General features: G+C 60.1%; 4 protein-coding genes across 10 annotated transcripts in view; 2 read left to right on the top strand and 2 right to left on the bottom strand.

Moving 5' to 3' along the window:
* Positions 1-5,351, top strand: part of ZC3H18 (zinc finger CCCH-type containing 18) — a 49,335-nt gene extending 43,984 nt beyond the window's left edge. For all 6 annotated transcript variants that reach the window (XM_074881200.1, XM_074881201.1, XM_074881204.1 and 3 more), the window contains 3 exons: positions 651-747; positions 2,805-2,901; positions 4,627-5,351. In XM_074881200.1, the coding sequence (XP_074737301.1) occupies positions 651-747; positions 2,805-2,901; positions 4,627-4,825 (393 nt within the window). In that variant the 3' untranslated portion in view covers positions 4,826-5,351. The remainder of the gene's footprint in view (positions 1-650; positions 748-2,804; positions 2,902-4,626) is intronic.
* Positions 5,352-7,183: 1,832 nt separating this feature from the next.
* Positions 7,184-10,994, top strand: IL17C (interleukin 17C). 2 transcript variants are annotated; one of them, XM_074881261.1, is made up of 3 exons: positions 7,184-7,596; positions 9,746-10,077; positions 10,281-10,994. In XM_074881261.1, the coding sequence occupies exons 1-3, from the start codon at positions 7,594-7,596 to the stop codon at positions 10,528-10,530; spliced, it is 585 nt and encodes a 194-aa protein (XP_074737362.1). In that variant the 5' UTR covers positions 7,184-7,593; the 3' UTR covers positions 10,531-10,994. The 2 variants fall into 2 exon arrangements, with proteins under 2 accessions (XP_074737362.1, XP_074737361.1); XM_074881260.1 differs by having other exon boundaries at positions 7,184-7,388.
* Positions 10,995-11,760: 766 nt separating this feature from the next.
* On the bottom strand, positions 11,761-14,321 carry CYBA (cytochrome b-245 alpha chain). The gene is made up of 6 exons (XM_074881265.1): positions 14,138-14,321; positions 13,384-13,453; positions 13,147-13,221; positions 12,817-12,900; positions 12,655-12,736; positions 11,761-12,556 (listed from the first exon to the last, which is right to left on the bottom strand). Exons 1-6 carry the CDS (start codon positions 14,193-14,195, stop codon positions 12,374-12,376), a joined length of 552 nt encoding a protein of 183 aa, XP_074737366.1. The 5' UTR covers positions 14,196-14,321; the 3' UTR covers positions 11,761-12,373.
* Positions 14,322-15,074: 753 nt separating this feature from the next.
* On the bottom strand, positions 15,075-18,602 carry MVD (mevalonate diphosphate decarboxylase). Its single transcript, XM_074881244.1, has 10 exons — positions 18,474-18,602; positions 17,893-17,963; positions 17,682-17,796; positions 17,438-17,584; positions 16,909-17,108; positions 16,703-16,777; positions 16,298-16,516; positions 16,081-16,196; positions 15,879-15,987; positions 15,075-15,312 (listed from the first exon to the last, which is right to left on the bottom strand). Exons 1-10 carry the CDS (start codon positions 18,598-18,600, stop codon positions 15,232-15,234), a joined length of 1,260 nt encoding a protein of 419 aa, XP_074737345.1. The 5' UTR covers positions 18,601-18,602; the 3' UTR covers positions 15,075-15,231.
* Between the last annotated feature and the right edge of the window lie 2,408 nt (positions 18,603-21,010).

The raw sequence follows: 21,010 nt of genomic DNA on the forward strand, positions 1-21,010 counted from the left end.
CCCTTTAGCCTGAGCCCGATGCCCCACTTCGCTGCCTTTGGCCATGATTGCAATCCAGATCACGTGGGAGACTTCGGCCTCGTGGGGTTTTGGGCTGGAGCAGGGTGTTGGCCCCAGTCACATGGGTAGGTTCCTGTTTTTTGAAGCGTTAATGTTTTTTTTTCCTGACAGTCCAAATTCCCCGGTGCAGTCTGAGGCCGCAGTTTTCTCTTACTTCCCTGTGCTATGACGTGAGGCGCCTTTATCGAGGCCGTGAAGCATGCTCTGCGGGGAGGGGCGTGCAATTACACAGAACTACTGGCTGGCACGGTCGAGTCCTGGAAGAAGGCATGGCTCCACATGCCTCCTTGACATGTGCTATCCTCGATGCTGCCAAAAAAACCTCTACAAAACGCTGCTATTTTCCTCTTTCTGACAAATCTGAAAATAGCGCAGCGCCAGGGCCAGAGGTTTGCTTACGGTCGGGGGGGACTTAGATGGTGCTGGTGATGGTTGGTACTGGTACACACGAAGAGTTTAACAGGAGACACGCTTGCAGGAGCCGCCAGCAGCACATCACAGGCACCAGTCACAGGAAATATCTCTGCCTGCTTCTCTCCCCAGAGGGAAGTGGCTGCTCAGCTCCGTTGTCTGTTTTAATTCCATTTCAGGCAGCTGACAAAGGAAGCAGGAAGAGATACGAGCCAGCAGACAAAGACAGGCCAAGCTCTCCTCCAGCCAAACGGGCGAACCTGTCACCTGACAGAGGTGAGACATCAGCTGTCCCAGGGACTCCTGGCCTGGCTGTGTTCCTGCTCTGCCGCTCGAGGCGGTGCTCCAGTGACAAATATCCCGTGAAAGTCTCTGCTGCAAGAGTCCACTCGCTGGGGAGGTGAATTGCAGGCGTGTGTCCTTGCAAAACCTCGGAGTGTGTGCGATTTGCCACCAGATAATGCGGGCGGATCAGCCGTCCTGCTGCAAAAACACGGCGGAGGTGAGACGCTCCGGTGTGTGAAGTAAGCGAGGTGAGGTCAGCCCTGGGCAGGCCAAACTCGGCCTGGCCTAGCTGTCTTGTGGTGCATGTTGCGAGGGCCTTGGCTCCACTATGTCTGTGCAACTCCGCTGCAAGAAAAAAAAACACATTGCTTTGAAGACATGGGTGCTCACCGCCACCGTGGGTACGCATCCATCCCACAGCAGCCTCCGGTTCTCTAGTAACGTCGTTGGATGTGGCTCTGGAAGTCGTAGGGTTTTTCCTAACTGTATCCTGGGGTCTTCTCTGCCTCGTATTTCAGCGCATCGCAATGGATCTTAGTCCTCCCCATAGCAAGGCTTGTGGCAGTGCTTAGAAAGGGAGCACAGGCTGCCAGGGCTGCGGGATGGATGCAATAATTGGCTTAGATCACCTGTCCTGCGAAATGAGGCGATTTCCCCACTTGTGTGTGACACAATCTGCCCTGTATGTTTAGAAAGACATGGGCTTTCCAAGTGTTCTGCTGCGTCTGAATCCTCAGCAGCAGTATTAATTAGCACCTCGGAAAACTGAGCTAGCGAGCTGCGTGGAGAGGGACCTAAATGCCACACTCCAGCCTCCACTGTCACCCCTGAAAAAGCGGGGGGAGTCGTCAGCCAGAGGTGCCTGGTTTTGACGTACAAGCCAGCACTGACACGTGATGTTGTTTTCCCTGTTGTCTCGGCTGTAGGTGTATCTTGTTGACTCTGGGTGCCAGCCAGAAAAAATTTCTGTGCTAATAGCCTGGTTGCATTCGACTCCTGCAAAGGCAGCGTGGAAGGGACTGGGTGAGGTAGAAGTTCACTGGGATCTAGTTCACAACTACTGCTGAGCTGCAGACAAACGAATGGGCCGACCTAGCAAACTGTGCTGATTTGATAGATACACAGATGTGGATGTAATTATACACTTTATTTGTTGTCTGTATGTTCTAAAGCGTTTTTAAGCAGTAGAAAATGGGACACAAGTCCTGAAGGCAACTCGGCCTCCTCTCCCAGTGGCAAGCGTACCCTTGGCCAAGTGGGGACTGAGCAGGAGCACCCTCCAGCGCGCAGCCTGCGCTCTGGTGTCGCAGCACAAAGCTGGCCGGTGTTTGCACCCCGAGTCTCACTTCCCTCTTCTGTAACCTCGCTGCCATCAGATCTGCAGCTGTAGCTGCCTCTCTGTGCGCTGGGATGGCAACGGTGTTAGGAAACCCGCTGGATAATGCTGACGCAGGACCCCAGCGGGCTTCCTGCCACTGGTGAGCCCTCACAGCAGCGCTGTTTGGGCAGAGCGCGATGGTTTAGTCTGTGGAGAATAAACACAGGGGTGATGCTGCCCATGGATTGGCCCCAGCTGGTTCCGAAAGCAGCAGAGCTGCACTCGCCCAGCGCTCTTTAAGCCAAAACACCCTGTTACTGTGCCAGCATGGAGCCGGCTCCGGTGCCGCTGCGCCCATTGCGCAGAAACTGGATGGTCTGCCGGGCACTGACTCGGTCTGCGAGAGCCGGCCCTGCCCCGAGGCAAAACTCGGCCTAAAAGTGCAGTGGAGGAGCCTTGTTCCAGCAGCCGGAGGGTGAGGAGAGGGCTGGTGCGGCTCCTGCAGGTGATGTTTTATACAGCTGACCGTGGGACACAGCCCTGACGAGCTTTTCTGCTCCCTGTGAAGACGGGGTGTGCAACACTACGTTTCTTTTTCTGGCTGCTGCTGGACTTGGCCATTTTTTGGCGTGATCTGGCTGGTCTCCAGAGAGCATCCATATAGCAGGCAAGGTAGCGACCTGTACCTTGGCAATGAGCGAGAACGTCTCACCTTTTATTGTCCCAATAGGCTCTCGTGACAGGAAGGCGACCGGGAGACTCTCTTCACCCAAGCAAGAGCGACAGAGGGGCCAGAACCCGAAACCTTCTCCTGCGCAGACGGACAGGTCAGTGCCCGCTTGTTTTTGTGGGTTTCTTCTGGGCCAGGCTGTGCTTCTCACTTCTCCAGTGGCTTGGTCCCTCCTCTCTGTGCAGCTCTGAGGCTTTCTGGCCGTAGTTTCCAGTTGCCATGGAGGTACAGGGAGAGGAAGGATGCGAAGCTCCCTGGGCAGGAGCCAGGGGTGCTCAGGGCTTCACGTGGAAGCCACCAGCTAAGCCATTCCAGCTCAGAAAGAAGAAGAAGCCTGGGGGTTTTATTGAGGTCAGTCCCAGCAAGAGGATCCAACTGGGTTAGGTGCAAGCTGAGTTGTGCCAGCGCCTCTGCCTCTCGTAGTGCTAATGAAAAAGAAGGTACAAGCCCTTCACCCTGCTGCTGAGCACCTCGTGGCACCTGGCTCGGGTGCCCGATTCCCTTTTTTTACACACTGGTGCACCCTCAGCCACTCGCTTGGCTGCTGCGAGACGTTCAAGCGTGGCCCCTGCCTGAGTCTGAACGGTGATTTAGACCTGGCTTTGTGCCTTTCTGTCCCCTCTGGTGATGGGTGACCAGCTCAACGTCCGATTTCTTGGCAGCCTGCACCCGCTGTTGTGCTGGGAACGTCCCATTGCAGAACTGGATGTGTGGCTGCAGGGGCCTTGGGCTGTGCTCTGCCCAGAGCCCTTTGGCTAAAGGCTTGTGGAGCACTTCCTGCGGCACACCTAAACTTTCCTTGGGCCTCCTTGCCTGTAGCCAGCCAGTGCTGCTTTGCATTTCTCTGGTGTCATCTCCCCGAGGATCTCTGAGCAAACAGACGCAGCCCTGTCCCGCACCCCTGCATTCCCTGGCCGGCAGCACTCGTGTCATCCCCTCTTCCCAGCCTGGGGCACGAGCCAGCCTTAATTTCTGTGTGTCAGAGGCTTCCCAAACCAAAACCTAGCCCCAGCTGCCACAGCCCTGTCCTTCAGGCCCTGAGGTCCTGTTTTCTAGCAGTGAAGAGGAAGCTCAACCTTTCAAGACTGGTGGTTCTTGGTTCTTGTCCCTCTTCTCCCTGCTGCTCTTTGGGGTGTCAGCGTCGTGCGGTGGGTGCGATGTGCCCTGTGTGGGCCCGGGGGTGGTTAAGGACACGCTGGGTTCCTCTAGGGCAGCCGCACGGTAGGTCTGTGTCCTGTTTTCAACTGCTGGGGGTGTTGGGGTCATGTTTGCACAGCCCCACTTCAGTGTAGTAGAAAAAGATGCATTAACTGAGCGTATGGTGACATCAGGCAGCAGCGGTGCCACAGGCATTCCCGAATGCTCCGAGGCCTTAGAAAGAGCCGCCAAGGTGTGTTACAGAGCTGGCAGCACTGCAAAACCCCGGCAGGCTGCTGAGGCCACTCCGCTTCCCGGTCCCACCATCCCTGTCCCACCATCGTTGTCCCACCGTAAGGCGAAGTGGTGGCTCCCGTTCTCCCAATGCCTCAGGGGGAGTGTTCCCCCAACTCTGCTTTGCTTCCTCAGCGATGCAGCATCAGCGCAGAGCTGAGTGTGGGGGGCAGCTCCCCGCAGCCCCCAGATGCCCTCCACGCCACCCAGCACCATCGCTGTCGGGATTTGAGACCATGGGGACGCTCCAGAGCCACCCTGTGCCACTCTCCCCTTTTTCCTCGTGTCTCTGTGAGCTCCCTTGCATCCTGCCCGTGCTCAGAACTCTCCACCACGTTTTTCGGTTGCGAGTGCCCCCTCACCCCTCTCTCCTCTCTCTTTCCTCTGCCAGGAAACGCCAGCTCTCACCTCAGTCCAAGAGCTCCAGCAAAGTCACGAGCGTTCCGGGCAAAGCGTCCGAGCCAGGCCCCACGGGTGCCAAGGCGGGCAAGTCCAGCACCCTGTCGCGCCGGGAGGAGCTCCTGAAGCAGCTCAAGGCAGTGGAAGATGCCATCGCTCGCAAACGGGCCAAAATCCCGGGGAAAGTATAGTGGGCCGTGCGCGGAGCGCCGCTCTGCCCCTTAGTGACTGTTCATGTTTTTATAAATAGTGTAAAAGCGGCCACTTTGGGATTTTGCAGTTCTGTCTTATTTTGGCTGCGATTCTTTTTAAAAAAAAAAAAAAAAAACCCACACCAAAAAAAAAAAAATAATACTGAAGTTTTGTCAGCTGAGACGCCTGCCACGCCTCGCTCCCAGCTCCCCAAGGGCAGAGCGGGGCCAGCCCCTGGTTCTGCCAGCGCCGGTTCCATGTAAATTATGCACAGAGGACTCCAGCCCCCTCGGCTGCTCCCCCTTCTCCTCTCTTTCTCTCTGCCCTCTCCTCTTTGCTAGCCTTGAGTTGTATTCTCCTAGTTAGCCCTGCTGTGTGTTGAGTGTCTTCAGCAATGCAGTTCTATATACTGTGTAACGAGAGAGCCGAAAACTGCTGTGAACTGCTGGCAACATCACCTTCTCCCCCTGCCCTCCTCCCCTCTCCAGGAACAAAAATATATATATATTCTTGACTAAAGTCTGATTGGGAAAATGACCTGTCTTTTATTTTAAGCATCGGCTTGTTTTAGTTGATTTAAAAGGAGCCCTGAAGGTGTTGTGGGGATGTCTGTCTAACAAGGAGGGTCCTTTTCCCTTTTTTTTTTTTTCCTTTTTTTTTTTTTTTTTTTTTGGAGGGATGTCCCTGAAATAAAGTATTTTGATAACCACTTTTTCCTTTCTCTACTCTTCTCTGCATCCCCTCTCCTCCCTCTCCCTTGCCTTGGGGGGCCTGTCCCCCCCCCCATCTTTTGGGTGTGTAGTTTATTTTTCCTTCTCTCCAGTGCTGCTGTGAGCTCCAGGAGGTGCCACATCTCTTGGGGGAGCCCTGCACCCCCTTCCTCGGGTGCCCCTGACCCACCCCCACCAAACCCTCCAGCCCCCACTGTGCTCTTCGCACCCAGTATTAAACCAGTATCCTACTGGTATTAAGTGTTAGTGGGGGGCTCTGCAGCCTGAGCCGGAGGTGGTTTTACCCAGCCCAACCACAGGGGGCCTCTGGGCTCCTCTGGACTTTTGGGGGAATGTGGGGGGGGTCCCTGTTCCCCACTTATCTGCTGTGGTGGGGGGCTCTGTGTGCCTTGTCCCTGCCTGCTTGGGGTTGGGGGGGTGGCACCCCATAAAGTCACTGCCAAAATGGGTGCAAATCCTGTCTTTCTGGTAAAAGACCAAAGCGTGGCTGTGCCCTATCCTGCAGCTGTGTGAATGCTCCCCCCAGTACTGTGCTTCCTGCTATACTGGGACCACTGGGCTGCTGTGGGGACCCCCAGTCCTTTCCCTGCACACACATTGAGCCCCCGGTGCAGCGCAGCATGTGTGGTGCTGGCTGGGTGCTGCGGTCCCCGTGAGCCCGAGCCTGGCTCTGGAGCTGTGTGCAAGAAGAAAATAAACACAGAAAGGAAAAAAGTAAATGTATAGGCAAGAAGAAGAAAATAAACATCATACAGACAAGAAGAAAATAAAAATACAGACAAGAAGAAAAAAAATACAAGAAGAAAATAAAGATATAGACAAGAAAATAGAAAAGAAACAGAAAAGAAGAAATAAACATAGAAAAGAAGAAAATAAACAGAAAAAAAGAAAATAGAAAAGAAGAAAAACAAAAAAAAATAGAAAATAAACATATAGAAAAGAAGAAAATAAACAGAAAAGAAAAAATAAACATAGGAAAGAAAACATACAGAAAAGAAGAAAATAAACATAGAAAAGAAGAAAATAAACAGAAAAGAAGGAAACAGAAAATAATAGAAAAGAAAATAAACATAGAAAAGAAAAAATAAAAATATATAGAAAAGAAGAAAATAAACAGAAAACAGAAAAGAAAAACAAAAAAGAAAACATAGGAAAGAAGAAAACAAGAAAAATATAGAAAAGAAAATAAAAATACAGAAAAGAAAAATAATATTGAAAGAAGAAAAAAATACAGAAAAGAAGAAGAAAATCGAAATACAGAAAAGAGGAAGAAAAAACTAAAAAAATAAAACCCTTTTGGTCGTCCCTGAACCAGCTCCCCTGGCCCCACCACATTCTCCCCCTCCCCTCAGCCCCCTCCTCCTGCTCTGGAGCCTCCCCACTGCCGGGATGGACCAGGGTGGCCTCAACCCTTCAGCCCTTTTCCAGGGTTGCCCAATTCGGGATTTCTGCTCCGGCAGCCCCGGGAATGTGACGGTGATATCACCGCCGGGGCTTATGCAATGAAAGTGGGGCTGGGGTTTGGGGGTCCCCATGGGGCATCGCAGGGTTGGGGGGCTGGTGGATGGGTACCCAGGGCATCCCGTGCCCGCGTTCGCGGGCACGGGATGCCCTGGGTACCCATCCACCAGCCCCCCAACCCTCCCTGACCTGTCCCACCCCGTCCCCCAAAGCTCAGTGCCCATCAGGGCAACTAAACTGGTAGCCACCCCCTTTCCCTCCAAATCTCTACCATTTTTTTAGGGGTGTCAGGAGCTTAATTTCCGGGCTGGAACGGGGAGAAGGAAGTATGACGGCCCGCGGGGAGGAGGAAGGCAGCCGGAGTTTCCAGGTGTGTGTACATCACCTGCCCGAGCCCTATATAAAGGCGGCGACGACAGCGGTGCTGCCACTCGGCCGCACGCAGCCTCGGGGGTAGCAGATCATAAGGGGATCCCCCCCCCAAAAAAAAAAAAAAAAAAACCCAACTCCCAGCTCCCCAACTTTGACCACCCTCCTCTTCCTCGTCGTGCTCCAGCACCCTCGACGCCCACCCGATGGTAACACAGGGCCTGGGGGCAGGGGGGAGATGTTGGCATGAGGCAGCTGGGATGGGGGGAGCGTGTCCGTGCACGGAGAGGGGGTGTTGAGTAGCGTGTGTGTGCGTGTGCACACGTGGCGCTGTGTTTGCACACGCATGTGTAAGAGCTCCCCGGCTGGCGGGTGCTGCTGCGTGTAGACACACGTGTGTGCTGGGTTCATGGGACACACGTGTGCTCCGGGGCGTATGTGAACGTGTGTGTGTGTGTGTGTGTGTGCGCTGCTGGTTTTACACAGGGGTGTAGACGGGTGTGCTAAGGAGTAGGGGGGGAGTATAGTGCTCTATACGTGCACCTGCGCACGGCTCTTTGCACATGTGCTGGTGCTGCGTGTGAGTGCTTCGGGGGGGTCTGTGTGCACATGGAAAGATGGTTCAGTGATGGAAATATATATATATATTTGCATAAATGGTAATATATATGTGTGTGTTTGCATATATGATAATATATATGTGTGTGTTTGCATAGTGCCTGTGTCCCTATGGATCTCTGCATACGTGCTGTTACCTCTGGGGGGGGGTAGATGCGCACAGGCTGACACCCCTGCGTGTGTGTGTGTGTGTATATATACCTGTGTATCTGTGTGTACACACGTGGCAGGGTAGTGTGAGGCACCTATGTGTATATATGTGCTTGTATACACGCACTTGCACGGCTACATATGTCCATGCACTGGTCGTAACGTGTGTTACACACATGTGCTGGCATCTTTACGCGTGCCGGTGCTGATACCGTGTGTTTGGGCACAGCTACGTGTGTGCTGACACTCTGTGTGTGTGTGCATATAGATGTATATACATGTGTGTACATATAGATGTATGTACGTGTGTGTGCGTACATATAGATGTATATACGTGTGTGTGTACATATAGATGTATGTACGTGTGTACAATATAGATGTATGTACATGTGTGTACATATAGAAGTATGTACGTGTGTGTACATATAGATGTATATACGTGTGTGTATGTATAGATGTATGTACGTGTGTGTATATATAGATGTATATACATGTGTGTACATATAGATGTATGTACGTGTGTGTGCATACATATAGATGTATATATGTGTGTGTGTACATATAGATGTATGTACATGTGTATACGTACATATAGATGTATATACATGTGTGTACATATAGATGTATATATGTGTGTGTGTACATATAGATGTATGTACATGTGTGTACGTACATATAGATGTACATACGTGTGTGTGTGCACTCAGGTATTCACTGTGTATGTGCAGCTCTGTGTGTGTCCATAGCGGTATGCTGTGTTTGTGTGTGCGTATAGGTGGACATACGGGTGTGTGCGTATCTCTGTGTGTGTCCATATAGCAATGCTCGGTGTTTATGGGTGTGTATGTGTAGATCTGTGTGTGCTGGCACTCTGTACCTATAAATACGCTCTGTGTGTGTGTGTATAGATGTATATATGTGTGTGTATAGCTCTGTGTGTGTACATGTAGGTATGCTCTGTGTGGGTGCATATAGATGTATATACGTGTGTGTGTATGTACAGCTCTGTGTGTGCTGGTACTCTGTGTGTGTGCATAAAGGTATGTATAGCTCTGTGTGCATATAGATGTATATGTGTGTGTGTGTGTACACACATAAATGTGCTCTGTGTGTGTGTGTAGAGATGTACATATGTGTGTGTGTGTATGTACAGCTCGGTGTACATACAGGTGTGCTGTGTGGGGGGGTGTATATGTGTGTGTGTGTGTGTAGAACTCTGTGCTGGCGCTCTGTGTGTACATACCGGTAGGCTCGGGGGGGGTATATAGACATGTATGTACAGCTGTGCGTGTGCTGGTGCTGAGTGTGAGGTGTGTGCACACACAGGTGTGCTCCGTGTGTGTGCAGAGCTGTACATACGTGTGTGTATGGATGTAGAGCCCTGGGCACGATCACCCCTGAGGGACCCCTGAGGCTGGGGGGGGGGGGGGGGGGGGGCAGTGAGCTCACCCCTAAAGGAACCCTGCGGTGGGGGGGCTGGGTCCCCGCTCTGGGCAGTGTCCCCAAGTGGGGGGGACAGGGGGTGGGTGCTGGGTGCCAAGTGGGGTGCAGGTGTGTGTGTCCCCCCCTCTGACCCAGGCTCTCGCACAGGGCTGGCTGGGTGCCCTGGCGCTGCTGGGCGCCCTGACGCTGTGCCGCGGCCTCCGCCGCCCCCCCGGCATCGCCCCGCACCATCCCCACGGCCACTGCTACAGCGCGGGCGAACTGCGGGACGGCGAAGCCCCCGCGCACCTCCTGGGCCGCACCCTGCGCTGGGACCACTACGTACCAGTACAACTGGTGCCGCAACTGGAACGTCTGCAGGAGGCCACCGGCCACCGCCGCCACCGCCGCCACCGCCACCGCGCCTGCCCCGCGCTGCAGCTCCGCGCCGGCCTCCGCAGCGAGCCCAACGAGCGCTCCATCTCCCCGTGGCGCTACCGGTGAGCGCCCCCCCCAAATCTTACCCCACCCCCCCTCCCAACCCCCCCCATATTGGCCGCTGCACCGTGCCTCAGTGTCCCCGCGCATCCTTCACCGGGGCGTCCCCGTTCCTGCCCAGACGGGTTGAGCCCAGCGTGGGGTGACTTTGGGGGGGGGCACAGGGGAAGGGGCTAGCTGACTGTGTCCCCCCCCCCGTCCGCAGCATCGATGAGGATGAGAACCGCTACCCCCGCAAACTGGCCTTCGCCGAGTGTCTCTGCAGCGGCTGCGTGGACGTCAAGACGGGCCGGGAGACGACGTCGCTCAACTCGGTCGCCATCCACCAAACCATGATGGTCCTGCGGCGCAAGCCCTGCCCGCACCCCACCGGCCCCGGCCTCGTCACCTTCGAGGTGGACTACATCAGGGTGCCCGTGGGCTGCACCTGCGTCCTGCCCCGCACTGGGCGCTGAGACACCCCCCCGACGCCCCCCCCCAACACACACCCCCACGCCCCGGACACCCCGCTCCCGTGGAGCCCCGTAGCGTGACCATGTCACTGCATCCATCCCCCCCACCCGTGCTTGTTTTAGAGCACCCACCCGGCGCCCCCCCACCCCCCCGGGTGTCCCTCCCCACACTCCAACCCCTCACCTTCTTATTTATGAGTTATTTATAAGCCTTGTCGCTGGGGGACTTTTTTTAACCCATATTTATTGCTGAACCCCCCCCAACCCCCCCGGCCAAGGCTGTGACTCCGGGTCCAGCATCACCCCACGGTGCCCGAGGCCCCACGGGTGCTCCCTGGGTGGGGGGGGGTCGCTGGTTATTTATTCCCCCCCCCCCGCAGAGCTATTTATTGTCCCCTCTCTAATGTTATTTAACGCTGGCACCATGCAGCCTGCAAATAAAAGCTCACACCCCACACACACCCCCACACCCCCCAGCATGGTCCTCGATCTTTTCCCAGCCGGGGGGGGGGGAAGGTTGGTGCTGGGAGGTGGCGGGGGGGGGGGGGGGGAGATGGAGATGGGGGTATGTCTGTGGGGTGTCCCGTAGGGCGACGCTCGGCTGTGGGACACCCAGGAGGAACTGGGAGGTGATGGGGAGGGTGGGAGGGAAGGGGGGTACCCCACACTCCCAGCCCTGGAGGGGGGGGGGGGGGAGGGGGAAAGCACCCGCAGCACCCCACCACCCGCCCCTTTCCCACAGCTCTGCCCCAGGCACCCACGGGCCCAGCACCACCTGCTGGGGCCACTCCATGCAGCACACCAGCACCCATGGGTGCCCGCGGGGGGGGGGGGGGGGGCTGCACCCCTCACCAGACCACGGGTGTAAAGGCGGGGGGGGCTCAGAGCAGCTGCTGGTGCTCAACAGGGCCAAGGGTTTGTCACCACCGAGCAGCGCCTGGTCCCACAAGGGAAATGTCCCCACCACCCCCTCCAGGGAGGGGTCACCCCGGGTTTTGGGGACTCCTCTGGGACACACTGTGCAGCTGCAGTGCAGGTGTCGTCCCCCCCACCACCACCCTTGGGTCCACAGAAGATTTGAGGAGGGCACAGGACTGGGGGGGGGCCCCCCACCCACAACACATCTCCTGCAGACACATCCCTGTCCCCCCATAATTTATCCTTAAATCCCCCCCAAAACCCAGCCCCAGCAGCCGCAGCCCCCCCCCAGGGAGCAGGAGGCAGGGGAGCCGGTGCCTTTCCCACCTTTTATTGCAACAGCAACCGCAGAAGTAACAAAACCCCATTGAGAGCAAAGCTGCCTGATCCCCCCCCACTGCCTTGGGGGGGCTGCAAGGCCTGGGGACCCCTCGGGGAGCTGGGGATCCCCCGCACAGCTGGGGGTCTCTGGGGGTTTGGGGATTACACACACACACATACACCCCACACACACACACAACCCCCCCCCAAACACACCCCCTACCCCCCCCCCAGGGAACTGGGGGGTGCTTGGAGAGCTGGGGACCCCTCAGGGAGTTGAGCACCTCCCCCCGGGGATTTGGGGATTCTCAGGAGCTGGGAAGCACTCAGGAATCTGGGGAGCCCCAGGACCTGGGAAATGCTCAGTAATTGGGGGATCCCCAGGAGATGGGAGCCCCAGGGAGCTGGGGACCCCTCAAGGAGCTGAGTACCCCCATGGATTTGGGGATCCCCAGGAGCTGGGGACCCCCTCAAGGCACTGAGCATCCCTGGGGATTTGGGGATCCGGGGGAGCCGGGCACCCCGGTTCCCTGGTGAAGCTGGCGTGCATCAGGGAAGAGGGAGCACGAGCGGTGAGCAGCAGCAGGAGGGGGCCCCCCCCTCCCCGTTATTCAGCCTCGACGGGGATGGGGTTCACCTGCCCCCCCACCTCTGCTGGCTGCTTCTTGCGGGCGTCAGCAGGGGGCCGGGGCGGGGGGTTGCTGGGCGGCTGCTTGATGGTGTCCCCAACATGCGGCCGCTCCCGGGGTTTCTGCTCGATGGGTCTCCACTCCTCCCCGCGCACCGCCGCCTGCAAAGCCATGGGGGACATTGAGGGGGGGGGGCCCCCTCCTCCAGCCAGGCCCCCAGCCCCCCCCCAAAAACACCCCCCAGCCTCCTCCCACTCACCAGCAGGTAGATGCCACTGGCGATGCCCAGGCAAACAGTGCCCAGGATGGTGGAGAGAAGGAAACCAGCAGGGACAGCCAGGCTGTGCAAGAGATTGGGGGGTTCAGGGGGGGCTGCGGGGGTGGGGGCTGCACCCCATCCCGGACCCTGCACCCCACTTACGCGGCGTGCAGGATGGCTCGGATGTAGTAATTCCTCGTGAGGGGCCCAAACACCTTCACCACCGCTGTCATGTACTTCTGGCCACTGCAGAGCAACACTGGGGGGGTCAGAGGGCTCCCCCCTCCCCCCCCCAAGGGGGGACCCCCAGCCTCAAGGGACCCCCCCATTTCCACGCTGTCCCTGCATGGGGCACCCCAGGGAACCCACCCATGGGATCCAGGCCTGCTCCCACCCCACCGCTCCCATGTTGCTGTGTTTGGGGGGGGGGCGGATCCCAGGACCCCCAGTCCCAGGTGTGGAGGTGTGGGGGGGGGGGGACACCCCACTTACCACCTCTCCATGGTGGAGCCCTTTTTCCGCTTGCTCCTGGGGTACTCGAGCAGGCAGACCAAGACGCCTGCCACGCTGAAGGGGGGGTGTCAAGGAAAGGGTGCTTGGGGCCAGGCACAACACTCACCCCCCCCCCAAAAAAAAGGGCTGTTTGGGGCAGGGAAAGAGCGATTTGGGCCCAGACTGGGGAGGAGGGGGATGCGTGTGTGTCCCCCAGCCTCTTCTCCGCAAGGATACATGGCGTACGCCGCAAAGTACCAGCCCTTGAACTGCCCCGCCACGGCCACGATCCCGCCTGTCAGCATGACTGGGGGGACAGAGCCGGGCTGCTGGGGTCCCTGCTGGGGGGTACGGCCCCCCCAAGCCAGGATACGGGCCCCCCCAAACCTGGGATACAAATCCCCAGCCCATATACAGCTCCCCCCCCCGCCCAAGCTGGGATTATGACCCTGACATGCGGGGTGCTGTGGGGACGATGTGTGGGGGACCCCCTGGGTTCAGGGAAGGGAAATGGGGGGCTCCAGGCTGGGGGGCTCTAGGGGGAGGGGTTTGGCCCTGTGGCCACATGTCACCCCCCCACCCATAAGCTTTGCTCCCCTCTGGGTGCCCTGCGTGAGCGGGAGAGCTGGGGAGAGGGGAGAGGAAGAGGAGGGAGGAAGGGGAGGGAGGAAGAGGAGGAAGAAAGAGGAGGAAGAAAGAGGAGGCTCTAGCCCTGCGCTGGACTTCCCCGCCGTCCCCAGCGCCTCCCGCTTTCGCTTTCGTCACCCCGGAAGCCCCCAGCACCCCCCGCTCAGTCCCGGGACGCCCCCGGGGCTCAGCCCCCCCCCGGCCTCCGCCGGGCGCTCGTTTCTTCCAGCCGCTGACACCGGGCCGGGGTCACCCCGGTCCCCATCACCCGGTTCCCAGCCCTCGCCCCCCCCCAGCCCCTCTCTCCTCAGCCCCTGCACCCCCCGGACCCTCTCCCCCCCCATCTCCGCCCCCCCGCACTCACTGAGCCCGGCCGCCAGCGCCTGCTCGTTAGCCCACATGGCCCACTCGATCTGCCCCATGGCTCGGGTAGGCTCGGCTCGGCTCCGTTAGGCTCAGCCCAGTTAGGCTCGGTTCCGTTAAACTCGGCTCTTCTCGGCCCGACCCGGAAGGTGGATGCGTCGCTACAATGTAACCAGGACCCCGCCCCGCCCCCTTCGCCACAGGCCACGCCCCCTCCTCCCATAGACCACGCCCTGAGCCCGCAGGCCACGCCTCCCCCCGGGGACACGGCACCGGTCCTGGGGGACAGGATCAGGCCCACAAGGGACAGGGGCCATGTGGGGGGACAAGGGTGGTGTGGGGGGACACGATCAGTCCAGTCCTGGGGGAAAGGATCGGGCCCACAAGGGTCACGGAAGGGACAAGGGCTAAGTGGGGTGACAAGGCTGGTGCAGGGGGTCAGGATCGGGCCCACAAGCGACATGGGGGGGCAGGGGCCATGTGAGGGGACAAGGGTGGTGTGGGGGGACACGATCAGTTTGGTTCTGCGGGATAGGATTGGGCCCACAAGGGACATGGGGGCGGGGACAAGGGTGGTGCAGGGGTCAGGATCGGGCCCACAAGGGGTGCGGGGGGACAGGGGCCATGTTGGGGGGGGGACGGGACAGGATCAGTCCCAGCAGGGACAACTTGGGGGGGGGGGGGGGGGGGGGCTGACAGGGGACAGGAGCAGCCCCGCAGCCCCACAATGGACATGGGGGGGGCCAGGAGCCAGGTGGGGTGACAGGGGCTGTGCAGGGGGGACAGGATCAGTCCCAGCAGGGACATCAGGGGTGATGGGGGACAGAATAAGGCCCAGCACAGCCGTTAGCAGGAACCAGCCCCCCCTCCCACCCCCTACCTTTTGGCTGGCGATGCCCCCCCCCCCCCAACACCACCCATACACCCCAAAACAGCGCTGCAGCCAGAAACACTCTATTTCTTTACAAAAGAGTAAAAACCAGCCCCAGGAGTCACATCCTGCCCAGGGCTGGGGACAGCTTTGCACCGGGGTGGATGCAGCATCCTGAGCCCCCCCCGGGTGGCACCAGCAGAGCCCCCCACCCCTCTGGTCTGTCACGGCCATCCCCGGGGCAGCCCGTCGGCTCCCAGGAGGTGCTGGCTGGGGTCATCCAGGAGCTGAGGACCGGGGCCGGGCTGTGGGGCCAGAGGTGGGTTAGGGACAGTGGGGGCCTGGGATAGACACCAGGGACCCCCCCCCTCGGGGCTGCAGGGCAGCTCTGGGAAAGGCTTGGTCATGCCAGTGGGTACGTGTCTAGGGATGGGGTCCTGCACACCCCTGGGGATGGGGATAGGGTCCCACACAGCCCCCTGGAAATGGAGACAGGGTCCTGTGCACCCCTGGGGACAGGGAAGGGGTCCCACACACCCACCTGGGATGGGGACAGGGTCCTGTGCACCCCTGGTGACAAGGATGGGTCCCACACACCCCCCTGGGGATGGGGACAGGGTCCTGTGCACCCCTGGGGACAGGGAAGGGGTCCCGCACACCCCCCTGGGATGGGGACAGGGTCCTGTGCACCCCTGGGGACAAGGACGGGTCCCGCACACCTCCCTGGGATGGGGACGGGGTCCTGTGCACCCCTGGGGACAAGGACAGGGTCCCACACACCCCTCCTGGGTCTGGGGACGGCCTTGCTGCAGAGGCCAGGCAGTCACATCCCCCTGCCCCACGCTCCCCCCCAGCGCCCCCAGCCCCATACCTGGGTGTGCAGGATGTACCGGACAGCCCCCGGCACTGGCTCCGGCACCACAGCTGCCACCAGCTCCTCCGGCAGCGAGGCCGAGCCCACAGGCAGCCCCCGCACAAACCTGCGGCACAGCCCAGTGCTCAGTCCCGAGCCAGCCCCCCCACCTCTCCCGCCACCCCGCTCCCCTCCCAGTAAGAGATGGGATCGCCCTTACTGGTCCCCGTTGGCGGCGGGGGGGAAGCTGCGTCTCACCACCTCCACGAACTCAGCCACGGTGTCGGCCAGCGTGAAGATGACGGCGTTGGGGCCGGCGTCGAAGGTGTAGGCTACCTGCGGCGGGACGAGGCGGGCACAGGGATGCTGTCAGGGGACTACGGCGCCGCAGCAAACCCGGTAGCCCCCGTTTGGGCCAGCGTGGCCAGCCCCGGTACCTTGGTGCGCCCGTGGTGGGCGTTGAAGCGGTGCGCCAAGGCGATGATGTGCCGTGAGAGGTCGTTGAGGTAGAAGATGGGGGGGAAGGTGTCGAGGCAGGTGGCGTGGAACTGGTTGCTGTCCCGCATGGTGAGTTGCCCGAATCCCTCGAAATCCCGCTCACGGATGTGTCGCATCATCAGGGCCAAGCGTTCCGGCACCACCGCCTCCGCCCGGTGCTGCCGTGGCAGGCACGCAGCCGTCACCCCGATTCGGGGACACCCACGGCACCGCCAGCCTCTGGGCTTCACTCAGGCGGCACCACAGGGGCAAAAACCCCACACGCACACCCCCGCGCTCCCTCCATTTGGGGAAACGGGATCCCAAACCCAGCCCGGGGCAGGATTAGGCCCGTCACCCCGTACCTTCAGCAAGGGGCTGGTGTCCACGCTGGTCTGCATCCCCGCCGTGCTGCCCACCTGCTTCTTCTCCCCACTGACCTTGGGCCCCAAAAACCAGGATGTGACCCCCCACTCCAAGCGCCCAAACCCACCCTGAGCCCCCGCGTCTGCACCCACACAGGGTTAGGGGGTACTCCCCCCCAAATCCACCGCCCTCTCCAGTCCCTCACCACCAGGACGAGGACCCTGAGCTCCGGCCAGTGCGTTTCGGGGGCCACTTGGTGGGCGAGGCTGTCCCTGCCATCGGGCCGCTCGCCCCGTTGCCACTGCACGAAGCCCCCCAACATGCTGCGGCAGGCGCTGCCCGAGCCGCGCCGCGCCACCTCCGACAGCTCGCCCTCCACGCCGTACAGCCGCGCCAGCGCCGACACTGCGGGGATGGGGAGGCGTCAGGGCGGAGGGGGGGACATCACCACCACCAACACTCCCCCACAAGCCTCGACACAGAATCCCAGAATCATCTGGGTTGGAAAAGCCCTTGAAGCTCCTCCAGTCCAACCATGAACCTCACCCTGACCGTTCCCAACTCCACCACATCCCTCAGCGCTGGGTCAACCCAACTCTTCAACCCCTCCAGGGATGGGGACTCCCCCCCTGCCCTGGGCAGCCCATTCCAACGCCCAACAACCCCTTCTGCAAAGAAATACTTCCTAAGAGCCAGCCTAATCTTGTCACCCCACTGCGTCCCTGCTCACCCACCCAGGCACGCGTAGCCGGCGGCGGAGGAGGCCAAGCCAGCGGCGGTGGGGAAGTTGTTCTCGGTGGCGATGTGGATTTTGTAGGAGAGGTTGAGGGGGGATGAGTCCTCGGCGCTGCCACCCCGGCGCTTTCGGGCCAGGCGCCGCACTGTGAGGGGACAGGAGCCATGTTGGGGGCAGAGGGGGTATGGGGGACACCCCACCTGGCTCCCAGGGGTGCCCGGGGTGGGTGGGGGGACGCTCACCCTCCCGCAGACAGGCCTGCAGCCGCGGGTGCCCCACGTCGGCCTCCTCCCCGTTAAGCCACAGCCGGTCCTCCGTGAAGTCCCGGCTGGCAGCGGCCGTGGTGGTGGTCTTCAGCTGCCGGGGAGAGGGGGGTCAGCACCCTCCCGTGCACGGGCTGGGGGGTAGAGGGAGGGCAGAGGGGCCTGACCCCAACCCTGACCCTACACCAACCTGGTCCTGGTGCAGCGTCACGCTCAGGGAGGAGTTGATGGGCAGGATCAGGTCATTGTCCCGCTTGCCCCCTGCAAGAGAGATGGCACGGCACGGCTTGGCACAGGTTGGCTTGGCACAGCTTGGCATGGCATGGCATGGCACGGCACAGTATCACTTGGCATGGCACAGCACGGCATGGCACGGCATAGGCACAGCTTGGCATGGCACAATATCACTTGTCGTGGCACCACACCACATGGCACGGCACGGCATGGCCTGCTATAGGTTGGCCTGGCACAGCTTGGCATGGCCCAGCGTCACTTGCCATGGCCCAGCGTCACCTGGCACGGCCCGGCACAGCGTGTCACAGCTCGCCGTGCGCTGGCTCGTCACGCTCCACCGCGGCATGTCCCAGCACGGCCCGGCCCGGCCCGGCCCGGCCCCTTCGCTCCCTCCCAGCCCCGGGAAGGGCCCGACCCGGCCCCGCCACCGGCCCGCCCCGCACCGGGAGGGGTCTCCGCCCCGCCTGGGCCACCCGGGGGTGGCATCCCGGGGACTCTCCCCAAGACCGAGGCGGGTCCCGGGGCGCCGGTACTCACAGTACTTGATGACGGCGATGTTGACAGGGGCGGTGCAGGTGACCATGGCGAGCGCCCGCTCCTCCGCCATCGCGCTGCCGCTGCCGCCGCCGCTCCCGGGACGCTCCCGGCCAAGTGCGGGCGGCATCAAGCCCCGCCCCCCGCGCCACCCCGGTGGCCGTCGCCTGTGGCGGGTTCCCGCCTTCCCATTGGCCAGCGCTGCAGTGCCGGGTGCCCGGTGGCCAATGGCAGCGATCGGACCACGGAGAGGCCCCGCCTCTCCCCGCCCACTGCCGGCGCTGGCACGGGCCTGCGGGGGCGCCATCTTGGAGTCGGGAAGGGGCTGCGCATGCGCCGCGACGGAGCGGCGGGGCTTTCGGTGGTGCCGGTGCCCCCAGTACCACTCCAGTGGTCCCCAGCGCCGCTCTACCCCCAGCACCCCAGCGCTCACCCCAGCGCTCCCCGTGCCCTCAGTATCTCCAGTACCCCCAATGCACCAGTTCTCCCAGTTAATCCCAGCACTGCCCCAGTACCCCTCCAGTGCTCCCAGTGCTCCCCAAACCCCTGTACCCCCCACCCCCCAGTGCTCCCAATATCCCCAGTAGTCTCCTGGTGCACACAGAGTCTTCCGGGCCCCCAGCATCCCTCTGCCTCCAGTGTCCCCAGTGCCTTCTCAGCCCCCAGTGCTCCCAGTGCTCCCAGTACCCCGATATCCCAGTGCCCCTCCAGTGCTCCCAGTTCTCTTGGCGTCCCTTCAGTACCCTCAGTCCCCCCACAGTGCTTGCAGTGACTCCCCCCAGAGCCTCCAGTGCTCCCAGTGCCTCTGCCCAGTGCTCCCAGCACACCAGGGACTGGGAGCCACCCCCACTCCCCTGGGTGGCCTCATCCCGCCCACACGGGCACCCCCAGCCGGGGGTGTGTGTCCCCCCCGCCCCCCCCGGGTATTTTTATCCTCTGGTCGCTCATGCACTGGAAAATACCCCACAAATCTGGGTGCCTGGGGAGGGGCGGGGGGGCACACGTGAGGCATGTGGGTGACACCACGGTGCTGGGGGGCACAGCCCCGCTCCCACGGGGTCACCCCAAACGAACACCCAGGGAGATGAGGGGAGCAGCGTCCCCCCCCACACACACACACCTCCCCAGAGCGGGCAGCTTTGGGGACCCCCTTGGTGGCAGGGTGGGGGCTCCCTGGCTGTGCCCCCCCAGGTATTTATAAGCATTTTCCATGGGTGGGAGGGGACGGCCCGGCCCGCGGCTATTTTGGGGTGTGGGATTATTTCCCCCCGCCACCAGCACAGGTGCAGGGCCTGACTTAGCCGGGCAGAGCTGCAAACAACACGGGGTACACGCGGCGGCTCCCTCTGGCACCCACCCAAACCGCCCCCCCGGCCGGCGCCCCAGCACCCAGGGTGATGACACCAGCGGGGACGGGGCTGTCCCCGCCACCACGGAGCTGTGGGGAGGGTGCTGGTCCCACCGCCATCCCCCAGCGTCTCACTGCGCCGTGGGGATGCTCAGGGCCACTAGCGGGGTGTCCTTGTCCCCCCACCGTGTCTGCCGTCCCAGCCAGACCCCAGCACAGCACCGGGGCCGTTGTTCAGGGAAGAAACAGAATGACCAGAATTGGGTATCTCTGGGTTTGTTTTACTGACCACTCAGAGTTGGGCCAACACCGCAGTGAGTGGCAAATGTCCGAAGGACTCGTGCAGTTTAGACACTATTTCTAAATCTATAACCTAAGTCCAAAGTGTAACTTTCCACTCAACCTTTTAGTTCTTGATTCTCATCATTTATTAAAGTTCACTACAATCCCCCAGCTGGCACTACCCGGACTGGAAGCCCAGAGAATCACAACGGTTCTGTGATCCCCTCGGGTTAAACTAAGGTGAAATGACACCAAATGACCTGTTAAAATGTTTTACTTGTGGTAGAGAACAATTTAAACTTGGAAAAGGATAATAAGCAATGGAGTCTCTTATAAATCTATGGGAAGGGAAGGGAAGGGAAGGGAAGGGAAGGGAAGGGAAGGGAAGGGAAGGGAAGGGAAGGGAAGGGAAGGGAAGGGAAGGGAAGGGAAGGGAAGGGAAGGGAAGGGAAGGGAAGGGAAGGGAAGGGAAGGGAAGGGAAGGGAAGGGAAGGGAAGGGAAGGGAAGGGAAGGGAAGGGAAGGGAAGGGAAGGGAAGGGAAGGGGAAAGGGAAAAAAGAAGGAAAAAAGAAGGGAAGGGAAAAAAGGAGAGGAGAAAAAGAGAGTTGAAGAAATCTGGATCACTACCCCTGGATCCAGCATTGTCTCAGGTCTGGCAATCCTGGGTGGTGGGTGCACACCCAGCAAAGTTTCTGTTGCCTTTTTAAGTTAATCTTACCAGCTGATTAGTATACTAGATGAGGAGGGGCAGGGATTCCACAAATACATTTCCATGAGAGACAAGGAACAAGGTGGAGCAGGGGTTCTAGCTGAGTTGGTGGTCGCTGCCCAGCTTTGGTTTTTCCTCTGTTCCCAGAGACCTTATCAGTCATCCCAGAAATGATCAGTTCTCGTTACCACGATGAAGCCA

The sequence above is a fragment of the Strix uralensis genome, chromosome 12 (genome assembly GCF_047716275.1).
Source record: "Strix uralensis isolate ZFMK-TIS-50842 chromosome 12, bStrUra1, whole genome shotgun sequence".
NCBI classification, from domain to species: domain Eukaryota; kingdom Metazoa; phylum Chordata; class Aves; order Strigiformes; family Strigidae; genus Strix; species Strix uralensis.

Coding starts and splice junctions, on each gene's coding strand:
- IL17C (XM_074881260.1), top strand. CDS start 7,347: ATGACGGCCCGCGGGGAGGAGGAAGGCAGCCGGAGTTTCCAG. Junction 7,389..9,745: donor AAGGCAGCCGGAGTTTCCAG/GTGTGTGTACAT, acceptor GCTCTCGCACAG/GGCTGGCTGGGTGCCCTGGC. Junction 10,078..10,280: donor ATCTCCCCGTGGCGCTACCG/GTGAGCGCCCCC, acceptor CCCCGTCCGCAG/CATCGATGAGGATGAGAACC.
- CYBA (XM_074881265.1), bottom strand. CDS start 14,195: ATGGGGCAGATCGAGTGGGCCATGTGGGCTAACGAGCAGGCGCTGGCG. Junction 12,901..13,146: donor GGCTCCACCATGGAGAGGTG/GTAAGTGGGGTG, acceptor GTTGCTCTGCAG/TGGCCAGAAGTACATGACAG. Junction 12,737..12,816: donor CGAGCCATCCTGCACGCCGC/GTAAGTGGGGTG, acceptor TCTCTTGCACAG/CCTGGCTGTCCCTGCTGGTT.
- MVD (XM_074881244.1), bottom strand. CDS start 18,600: ATGCCGCCCGCACTTGGCCGGGAGCGTCCCGGGAGCGGCGGCGGCAGC. Junction 17,964..18,473: donor CATCGCCGTCATCAAGTACT/GTGAGTACCGGC, acceptor TCTCTCTTGCAG/GGGGCAAGCGGGACAATGAC. Junction 17,109..17,437: donor CGCCGGCTACGCGTGCCTGG/GTGGGTGAGCAG, acceptor CCATCCCCGCAG/TGTCGGCGCTGGCGCGGCTG.